The sequence below is a fragment of the Cyprinus carpio genome, chromosome A2 (assembly GCF_018340385.1).
Source record: "Cyprinus carpio isolate SPL01 chromosome A2, ASM1834038v1, whole genome shotgun sequence".
Taxonomy (NCBI): Eukaryota; Metazoa; Chordata; class Actinopteri; order Cypriniformes; family Cyprinidae; genus Cyprinus; species Cyprinus carpio.
In genome coordinates, this window is record NC_056573.1 from 4,929,159 (window position 1) to 4,940,440 (window position 11,282).

The following is an 11,282-nucleotide window of genomic DNA, read 5'->3' on the forward strand; positions in this document are numbered from 1 at the left end:
TCATATCTGGGTGTGTCACATTTATGTTTCCTGCTGGTGCTGAGCAGCTGATATGAATTTGGGTTGATGGGAAACTGGCCTCAGCAGTGGCTGCTGGTGCGTTCGGACATCAGACATTAGAAACAGAGACTAGAAATGGAGGGATGAACTGATAAGAAAAAAACAGGTTGGTGAAGATTAAACATATGTGACCCTGGAGCACAAAAGCAGTCTTAAGTCGCTGTGGTATATTTGTAGCAACAGCCAGCAAGACATTGTATGGGTCAAAATTATCGATTTTTCTTTTATGCCAAAAATCAATAGGATATTAAATAAAAATCATGTTCCATAAAGATACTTTGTTAATTTCCTACCGTAAATATATCAAAACTTAAGTTTTAAATAAAAATCATGTTCCATAAAGATTGCTAATAACTTATTGCTAATAACTTAACTATTTTGATTTTTTTGCACCCTCAGATTCCAGATTTTGAAATAGGTTGCATCTCGGCCAAATATTGTCCGATTCTAATAAACCATAAGTCAATGGAAAGCTTATTTATTCAGCTTTCAGAGGATGTATAAATCTCAATTTCGAAAAAACGACACTTAAGACTGGTTTTGTGGTCCGGGGTCACATATGTGTTACCCATAACTATGAAACTTACTGTGAACAAAATGTTTTGAAAAGATATCCGGGGAAATAAAACAATTCCTATAGACGTTTTGTACACTAAACCATTACTAATCTAATTGCATGTAACTGTAAGCACAGTTTAACAATAATAACTATGGACATCTGATAAATAAAGATACTTTGTTAATTTCCTACCGTAAATATATCAAAACTTAAGTTAAGTGGAGATCTGACATCAGGCAGGTTTCCAAGGCACTGTCATGTCTAATGATCTAAAACCAGCTTAACCAGATACTGTATGCAGCTGAGATGGACCACTGGTATTACAATTAACAGGAGAACCTGGAACAGCCAACAGAGTGATGCAGGAACAAATCCTAAAACCTAATAACTAATAAAATCATTAAACGGTCAAATTAAAAGTAATTTTGAAACATCAAAATGAAACACTTACTAAAAAAAAAATGCCAGAGCACCGTGAACATGCAAATGTGATTTAATTATAACTTAATTATTTAAATAATTCGTTTTATTGACTCTGTAGCTACATTTAATCATACTTATCCACATATAACATTCACCATAATCTTTACACTTAACAAAAACTGCATATTATATACAGTATAAAGGCATATTTTTAACGTGGTCATCAATTTCAAAACAAATTGTCTCCTAAGAGCAGGCTTTTATAATTGCTCGAAGACGTCATTTCTCGTGCAATAGAATCATCCAATCAGAAGACAGCTGCAGCTCGTCCAGCTGGAGCCTCGCTCATAAAGGGCCCTTGTGTGGGAGCCAATCCAGTGAGGCAGAACTAATCGCTCTCAGAGCTGAGGAGCGCTCAAACACAAGTGACAACTGTTCCTCTCACATAAAGACGCGCTGTTCACTGTGCCACACGCTTCTGCACGAAACACGAACTAAAAAATATGTCCTAAAAGCAACAAATATTAATAACGCTTATAATAGAGCACCCAAAGACGGATTTTCCGTCCACAACTCAGGCCTAGCAGTGAACGTGCCTGATAATAAACACTCCACAACCACATAATAAACAAACACACAGCTAGCTTAACTCATCTGCAGCCTCAAACCGTTACTGAGGCACATTAAATCAAAGTGGATGTGATTTGTTGGTGACGTTCACCAGAACAGGACGACAACAACAACAATGATCGTAACACGAAGATACGTCTCGAATTATTTCTAATATGAGCACAGAATGAGGTAAGGGCATAATAAACCACCTCACGCGGCTAATCTTACCTTCAGTGCAGATGCTGAGTTTAATCGTGCTGTTCGTGATCAGAGAAATCCGTTCAAGCGCGATCAGCTCGATACAGATCAACCCACAGACGTGAATAATCGATACACCGAGACGATCAGCGCGCACAAACAAAAGCAGTCGAGCGCAGAGCAGTTCACCTGACTGCGAAAACATAAAAGGGCTTTAGAAAATACATAAAACATTAGTGAGAAGTGCGGGTCTGTCCTTTTCCACAACTGTTTTGAAAGCCATTTGTGAATTGGACATTTGATTTAGAATTAGTAACCCTATATTTATTGTTTTGAAAATTAAATTAATCAGTATATTTAAATATTTCTTACTTCTAAGAATCCAAATACCGTAAGCCTTTTAAATCATGCAGGTGTGTTTTTTGTTCATTTTTAATATTATTATTTATAATAACGATCAAAAAATGAATAGCTATATAACTATGTTATAATATAATATGTTAAAAATATATAAATATATATATATATATGTGTGTGTGTGTGTGTTATCATTGTACAACCATTTATAATTGTTTGTATCTTTTTCTTAGTCGAATAAATAAATAAATAAACAAATATATACTCGGAACCATTGGAATGCGAAAGCCGGGAAGACTTTGAGGTGACACACCCTCTTCCGGCCAACTCATCCGAACTCTGCTGTCAGTTCAAATGTGTCACTTTCTGCCATTCAGTCAAACAATCGATCGCTTCACTTTAAACCCGAGCGAAGTCGAAGAGTAAAGACAACAGGAGACATGGTGCTGCTGACGATGATTGTTCGCGTCGCCGACAGTCTGCCGCTCGCTGCATCGATGCAAGAGGACGAGCAGGTAACACGAGCCACTGATCCATATGATAATAATAATATCTCTATCATAGATCAGTGGTGTGAACCCACGTCAACACAACATGTGTACAAAGTTAAAATACATGATGTAAATGAGAGAGTGTGACTGTGTTATTGCTCTTTTGTTTAGTACTTTTACATGATAATGCGTTAATGTGTTGATCTTCACAGTCAGGGCGAGACTTACAGAGACACCAGAGTCAAGCCAAGCAGCTCTGCCGGAAACTGAACGAGCAGAGTCCTGCGCGCTGCACTCTAGAGGCAGGAGCCATGGCCTTTCAGTGAGTCCTGACTCTCACCGCTGAGCTGACACACACTTCTAATGTAGGGAAATAGAGTTAACAATTCAACCCTTCAGAGACTGACAGATGTAAACCTCACATTGTAGGATATAGTGAAAATATCAAACTCGTGCACCTTTTATTAGGAAACCCAAATGCAGCAAAATATGTAGTTCGGTGCAGTAGCTGATGGTTATATGCACAAAAAGTACGATTAATTACTGATAGAGATACATTAGGATTTATAGGGTTAATGATACATTTAATTTTTCAGTTAGTAAAATATTACTTTACTGATATGTTGTTTTTTGTTGGCTATTTCCAGAAATTATATTACTGTTTAATAAACGTATGTCTGATTACCTTTTAACTTCTTAAATATTTTATAAACCGTGGTGGAAAAACTCATAATTTTAAAATAGTTTCACCTTTAACTGTTTAATGGTCCAGACGTCAATAATTAATAATTGGATTCAAATTTTGTTCTTAATATTAATTTCTATTAAGATGAATGCTGGTTTTAAAAAATAAATAAATAAAAAAATATCAGTCAGTTTTACGAAACATCAGAGATTAAATGTGCATACTTAGTTGATATTAATGATGGGTTTATTTTTTGTTGCAAAATCTGGAATTTTATGTTGTGTGATTATTATTAGTTTTTTTTAATTGCAGTTGAGTAAATTCTTCTCAGTTCAAATTCCACTTGAGCATCATGTAGGACGAGTGGAGAGTTCAGTTCAGATTCACTCGCGCACTTGAAAAGGAGACTTCTGAATTTTTCCCAGCACTGACAGACACGTACAGAGTTTGTGTTTGATTGGCATCACACTTCAGAAACCCGTCTTGTTTTCCAGCTACGTCATTGAGAAAGGAGTGTGTTACTTGGCCTTATGTGAGGCAGGATTCCCCAAGAAACTGGCGTTTGCGTATCTGGAGGATCTGGAGGGAGAGTTCAGTGAGCAGTACGGGACAAAGGTCCCTTCAGTGTCTCGGCCGTACTCTTTTATCGAATTTGGTGAGAAACATCTTATTTACGTCAAAGCACAACTGAACACTTTAAGTTTATATACACTACCGTTCAAAAGTGTGGGGTCAGTAAGATTCGTTTTTTCTAAATAAATGAATACATTTATTCAGCAAGGATGCATTTAATTGATCAGAAGTGACAGTAAAGACTTCTGTATAATGCTACCAAAGACTTCTGTTTAAAAAAAAAACTTCCTGTTCATCAAAGAATTAAAAAAAAAAAGGTATCACGGCATTCACAGAAATATTAAGCAGCTCAGCTGTTTTCAGCATTGGCCCTATTCGGATGCTAGTTGTTTCTCATGTGGACCCAAGTGATTTTCAGCATTTACAGAACGGTTAGTTTGTGACTTTAACTGCCGTCTGAATCCAGAATGTCAGTGTGTTTCTCTCACCACTGCCAAGCACCGAATGGTAACCGTTGCACTTCACTCCAATTTACATGCATATTTATAACCGAAATGCTGGAAAGTTTTTACATTAACCCCTTCTGTCACTCACATTTTTAAACAAAGACTTGTAAAGTGCACGATCCAAACTTAAATTTTTATAATTCATGAACGAAAACATTTTGTAACATGATATTGATGTACCATTTTCATGGTAATGCAATGTCTGATTTTAAAAATGGGTTTCAAAGGAGGAATTTTAAGATTTTAAGTTTTCAGTTGATATATAATTTCTGATTATTTCTAAATTGTGATAGAGAAAAAAGCAACGAAAAATCTTTTTTTTTGACAAAGGTCAGAACTCCTGTTAAGATGTAGATTTTTGAGGGTGCACTCTTGTCATAAATTAAACTATTACTTTTGCTACATATTTTTTAACAAAAAACATTGGTAAAATATCTATTTAGGAGTCTTAGACCTTTCCATGATCTATACAGTTTGTCATGATTAGATTAGGATTTAATTGTAATATAGTGAAGTAAATTTAGGCTCCCGTATACAGAAAACAATATTTCATACCTGGTGTGGGATCTGTTAAGAACAAAAAGATGAGAGAGGGGAAAAGCATGTAAACATTTCAAATGTGTCATTATCATGGCAGCAACAGGTATGCAATACAATTTTAGAATATGTATTATATAATCCTATGATTACATCAAGCAGCTTTATGTTTCCCTTCTGTAAATAAGAGCTTCCATTAACTTATTTCTGCTAATCTCCACATTTTTAATGACATCCATCATTTTTAAACAGGAGATTTAAATAATCAAATAATAAATAGGATATTATTAAATATTTATGTTGATTCTTATATTTCCAAGCATATGATGTTTTATTACAGCAGACAGGCCACGTGAGTAGTGCGTTCCCGCGTTCGTAGGATCACAGATCCTCTTCTCACCCCTTGAAAAAAAAGTCACCATCAGAATCCAAGAGTTTTATCACTGAGGTGCCATGTATGTCTATTTAATGAGAAACAATTACCATCCAAATAGGGCTTTTGATAATAATTATAAATGGGGTTTTTGAGCAGCAAATCAGCATATTATACTGATTTCTGAAGGATCAGGTGACACTGAAGACTGGAGTAATGATGATGAAAATTCAGCTTTGATCACAGGAATAAATTACATTTTAAAATATAATCAAATAGAAACAGTTATTTGAAATAAATGCAGCTCCAGTGAGCATAAGAGACTTCTTTGTGGGTTACTTTTTATAGTATGCTTGTTTTATCATTGAATAAAAGTGTCAGCTACATGGCAAATTAGTTGGTTGACCATGTAGATCAAATGATATCCCGTTTGTCTTCAGACACATACATTCAGAAAACCAAAAAGTCTTACATAGACAGCAGAGCACGGAGAAACCTGGGCAGCGTCAATTCAGAGTTACACGATGTCCAGAGGATCATGGTTGCTAATATCGAGGAAGTGCTCCAGCGTGGAGAAGCGTTATCTGGTGAGTGAACACTTGCTGCAGCCGTTTTGAGACAAAACCACTTGTATCTGTAAAAGGATCACATAATATTCTGTCCGTTCTTTCTGCAGCCTTGGATTCCAAAGCAAGTAATCTGTCCAGCCTTTCTAAGAAGTACCGCAGCGATGCAAAGTATCTCAACACACGCTCCACCTATGCTAAAGTGGCCGCCGGCGCCGTGATTTTCATCACACTCATTGTTTATGTGCGCTTCTGGTGGCTGTGAATGCATGTGATAAATTCAAGCAGAAACTCTCAGGGCCTCGCTCACAAAAATGGCTCAGACACCAGAGAGTCTGTTCTGGCCTTAAGGTTGTGTCTGTTTGATATGGAAGCTGTTTCCGCCACTTAATTTTGAAAATATATGAAGTCAAAATTGCAAGATATGAACTCACGATGAAAAAAGCCGCAATTACCTGGTTTTATTTTTTATTTAGTGGCGGAAACGGGCTTCCATAGTTTGAGACGCTGAATGTAGCTGTCAGTGAGTTTTGTCGAGTTGTCTTTTTACAGCTGTAACCTGTTGTTTTGTAACATATATCAGGTGTAGGTGTTAATAATATACTTGTTGTTTGTATATGTTCAGGATGTTGGTAACAGAGCTATGCAAAGTACATCACATCTGTATTTGGAGAAAAATTCATACGTCTTTGTTGGGACACAATTTAAGAGCCCACTATGTCAAATGTATTTTTAATTTGTGACGTATGTAAAATGTGAAGGTGCTTTTCAAGGAACATCAGAGTAAATTCAGACAAATGAACTGTAATGGTTTATTGTTTACAATTATTACAAAGCATTCCCACTCAATGCATTCACTCACTTAACATGGTTCAAGATGATAATTGGTCATTTATGTCTGACAGAGTATAAATATATACATTTGTTCTTTGATGAATCACAAACGAACGGCTGCTCTTGATCCACTGACCACTTCTGGTTGAAATCCAAGTTTCTTTCAGTATTTAGACAATGAGGTCAAAGTCATCTCGCTGAAAGAACAAAAACAAAATTGTAATGTTAATCAATGAGCAATTAGTTCAAATGGGTTTTATAGCTGTTTTTTAAATTTCTCAACAGCATAAAATCAGATTCTCTTGGTGCTTATATGATTACACCATGCAGAAAAATGTCATTCTACAAATTTTAGTGCCTTTCTTGTCCATTCAGGGAGGAATGTATGTAACTAATTTCATTAATAAAAGGTTTGTGTACACTGCTTCTTTTTAAAGAAATTCGTTTTTATTCAGCAAGGACATTCTATTGATTAGAAGTGACAGTAAAAAAAAAATTCTATTGTTACAAGATTTAGGTTTCAAATTAAAACTGTCTATTCATCACTGAATCAGTTTCACAAAGCACGACTGTTGTTGACATTAATAATAATGAGAAATGTTTCTTGAGCAACAAATCAGCATATCAGAATGATTTCTGAAGATCATGTGACACTGAAGATCAACGATGCTGAAGATGCAGCTTTGCATCACAGAAATAAGTTACATTTTACAATATATTCAAATAGAAAACAGGTATTTTATACTTTAATATTATTTCACAACATTATTGTTTTTACTGTATTTTAATCAAATAAATGCAGCTTGGGTGAGCATAATTGAGAAGACATTTCTTTCAAAAACGTTTAAAACCACTGACCCCAAACTTTTGTACAGTAATGCATAAACTCTACAGGATGATTTTCATGATATACTTTAACATACCTCATCGTTGTAGTTCATCACATGTTGTTTGATCTTGGATGAATCCACCCATGTGACAAAGTCTTCCATACTCCTGGAACAGGATTGCATTTCATTTGACAAAGATTCATATAAAAGTTCATATTTTAAAACTAACATCATGTGTTTTTTCTTCTTCAATGAGCATCAGGAAAAAAGGTACTGAGGGTTTTCATAACTTACCTTGTTACAAGAAAAGCAGGATCAGTGACAATCTCAGGCCCAACACGAATATCTGCTGCTCAGTCAAGAAATTTTTCAAAGACATTTATGCTAATTTAAATGAGACAAGCTTCATTTTCTTCACAATATTCCAGCTTAAAGGAATAGTTCTCCCAAAAAGAAAAAAAATCTAAAAACAACAACTCACTCTCAGGATACCCAGGATGTAGAAGAGTTTGTTTCTTCATTGGAACAGATTTGGAGAAATTTAGCATTACTTCACTTGCTCACCAGTGGATCCTCTGCAGTGAATGGGTGCCGTCAGAATGAGAGTAAAAACTGCTGTTCATCAATTACTGGGGTGTATAAAGTCAAAAGCTAAGTGTTTGTAAGAAACAAATCCATCATAAAGATGTTATTACCTTCAAACCATTGCTGCTCCTTCCCGAAAAGTCACAATTTAAAAGTGATAAATGTAAGAGGACAGATGGAAATGCTATTGTAGATTGTGGTTTAAAGATAAAATGCCAAACAGTGCATTTGTTTCTTACAAACATGCAGCTTCTGGCTTTACAAGACTTTAAAGTGATACTCCACCCCAAAATGATAATTGTGTCATTAATCACTTACCCCCATGTCGTTACAAACCCGTAAAAGCTTTGTTCGTCTTCAGAACACAATTTAAGATATTTTGGATGAAAACCGGGAGGCCTGTGACTGTCCCATAGACTGCCAAATAAATAACAGTGTCAAGGTCCAGTAATGGTATGAAAGAATACTCCATCTCCAATCAGACGTGCAATCTGGGTTATATGAAGCGACGGGAACACTTTTTGTAAGCGAACAAAACAAAAACAACATTATTTAATCATTCCTTTGTCAACAGTCTTCTCTGTGTCTCTCCATTTCACCGTATGCTGCGTATGCTCTTCTGTATCATCCGCACCACAAGGATCTTCGCTTACAAAACGCGTTCCCGTCACTTCATATAACCCAGATTGCACGTCTGATGGCAGATGGAGTATTCTGACGATGTCTTTCATATCTTTCCTGGACCATGACACTGTTATTTATTTGGCAGTCTATTGGACAGTCACAGGCCTCCCGGTTTTCATCCAAAATATCTTAAATTGTGTTCTGAAGACGAACAGAGCTTTCACGTGTTTGGAACAGCATGGGGGTAAGTGACTGATGACAAAATTTTCATTTTGGGCTGGAGTATCCCTTTAACTGATGGTTTGGAGTCGTGTGGATTATTCTGATGTTTTTACAAGCTGTCTGGACTCTCATTCTGACGGCACCCATTCACTGCAGAGGATGAAGAACCTCCATCTGTTCTGAAGAATCAAACTCATCCACATCTCGGATGACTTGAGAGTGAGTAAATGCATAATAAACAGCATTATATGTATATAATACAAACATCTGTATAATACAGATAACGTGTGTGCGCACAGTTCATCGTGTGATTTATGATGAAGGATACGGCCCTGCTCGATGAAGGTTATGGCAGTCTTCAGGTTCTGAGCCATACGCAGTTTCAGCATGATTGTGGGAAGCCGTCTCCTGCAGAAAATGACAGCAATCAGAAAAACCAGTGCAGAGAAGAAACAGGCAGAAGGAACGAAAAATAAAATGATTTTCTTGCAGCTTAACTTGACCTGTTCAACACGTCGTGTAACATCTTATTGCAATGTCCACGATCAAATGAGGCAGTGCATCTTACCTGCAGAAAGCAGATGCACAGACTTCATTGGTGAGGGAGAGGTTCTGTTTGGTGGGGATCAAACCGACACTGTAACTGCAAAACAAGAAGAAAAGAAATAATAATACATGCCATCTTTAGACATGACTGCAGCTCAAGTGTCCACAAATCATCCAGAGGTTCCCAAACTTACAGTTTTTCCAAGAAAAGGGCTGTACTTTGAGCTCTGAAACCATCCTTTTCGTCCAAGTCCCGTATTTTCTGTGCCAATTCTCTGATATTTCGACTGAGTTTGTTGTATCTAACGAGAGATCATAAACGTATTAGATTCATAAGTCATGTTTCGGCTGAAGACAGACGCTATCACTCACTTCCTCTAAAATATATACACATAAGGAAGATATATTTTCTTAAAACAAATATACATACTAAGTTAGATCAAGTTACTGTCTTTACTTACTTGGTGTAATCTTCTCTCTTCTCAATATGGTATTTTCTCAACACTTTAACCTCGTGTAAATTGTTGTCAACCTCCCAGTTAATAAAATCGACTTTCTTCAAGAGTTTCTGCTCGTGAAATTTCAATTTACGAACCATTGTGCGAATAAAACTGACTATATTTATCAAAACGCGTGATGTTTTTCTCTTTTTATCACGTTAGCTTTCACACGCGTGCTTTTCTTTCACGGTGTTTTACTGTAAGGAACGCGCGGCTGTTTAGCTCTACACTGCCGCCCAGTGGTCAGGAGAAGGACAACAACATTAAAATTGATACTGTACATTTTCACAATAATAAAATTAAAGTGTAATGCATAATATGCGTAATAGAAAGTGTTTTTGTATTAGATGTTAGTATATTTTACTTAATAATTTATCTAATTTTTGATCAACATTAAATACTTTACCCAAACTCGAGCAACCACACACACTCACATCATGAGTAAAGGTAAATGCAAGGCAAAAAGTTGGTTAAATATACTAATAACTAAATTTTAACATATATATTTGAAGCTAATGTAAAATGATGACTAAAAAGTTTCATGTCTGTGTTATTTCTATGTCAACAAACCCGACCAGTAGCCTATTTACTAAATTAAGCAACAAACAATAACGGAAGCCGGAGGCAAGAAATGTTTATTTAGGCTATATATCACATTTAATGCACAATGGAAATTCAAAGTGCATTACATCAAAATGATTTTAAAATAATCAGTGCTGTCAAATCAATTAATCGCGATCAATCGCATCCAAAATAAAAGGGTGTGTTTACACAATATAGGTGTGTGTACTGTGTATATTTATATGTGTATATAAACACACACACACACACACACACACACACACACACACACACACACACACACACACACACACACACACACACAGAAGAAATATTTATTTAAAAAATATTTACTTGTATACCTATATTCATATTTATATATTATTTATATTATACATAAATATTACTAAAAAAGTATTACTTAAATATATGAATGTTTTTTTTTTTGTGTATGTGTGTTTGTGTGTATTATGTGTTTTTTACTGTCTGTTTTTGTGTTTGTATAGGCATTTAGGTACACACTCATATATTATGTGAACACAAACTTTTATTTTGGATGCGATTAATCGCGATTAATTGATTAATTGATTTGACAACACTAAGCATAACTATAACAGATGCATAAAAATAAAATTAACAT

General features: G+C 35.6%; 3 protein-coding genes across 7 annotated transcripts in view; 1 reads left to right on the top strand and 2 right to left on the bottom strand.

The window, feature by feature from the left end:
- zgc:55943 (uncharacterized protein LOC406337 homolog) overlaps positions 1-2,037 on the bottom strand; it is a 9,130-nt gene extending 7,093 nt beyond the window's left edge. For 2 of the 5 annotated variants that reach the window (XR_002019783.2, XM_019115115.2), the window contains exon 1: positions 1,883-2,036. The gene's annotated coding sequence lies outside the window, so the exon portion shown is untranslated. Of the gene's footprint in view, positions 221-1,882 lie in introns of those variants that run through there. The other 3 variants (XM_019115139.2, XM_042770166.1, XM_019115123.2) reach the window with 3 other exon arrangements.
- A 447-nt stretch (positions 2,038-2,484) lies between these two features.
- Positions 2,485-7,198, top strand: sec22ba (SEC22 homolog B, vesicle trafficking protein a). The gene is made up of 5 exons (XM_019114997.2): positions 2,485-2,724; positions 2,913-3,022; positions 3,880-4,040; positions 5,815-5,961; positions 6,051-7,198. Exons 1-5 carry the CDS (start codon positions 2,650-2,652, stop codon positions 6,203-6,205), a joined length of 648 nt encoding a protein of 215 aa, XP_018970542.1. The 5' UTR covers positions 2,485-2,649; the 3' UTR covers positions 6,206-7,198.
- LOC109101629 (IMP U3 small nucleolar ribonucleoprotein 3) lies at positions 6,739-10,290 on the bottom strand. The gene is made up of 7 exons (XM_019115014.2): positions 10,043-10,290; positions 9,776-9,883; positions 9,604-9,678; positions 9,364-9,443; positions 7,899-7,950; positions 7,698-7,770; positions 6,739-6,971 (listed from the first exon to the last, which is right to left on the bottom strand). Exons 1-7 carry the CDS (start codon positions 10,177-10,179, stop codon positions 6,945-6,947), a joined length of 552 nt encoding a protein of 183 aa, XP_018970559.1. The 5' UTR covers positions 10,180-10,290; the 3' UTR covers positions 6,739-6,944.
- Between the last annotated feature and the right edge of the window lie 992 nt (positions 10,291-11,282).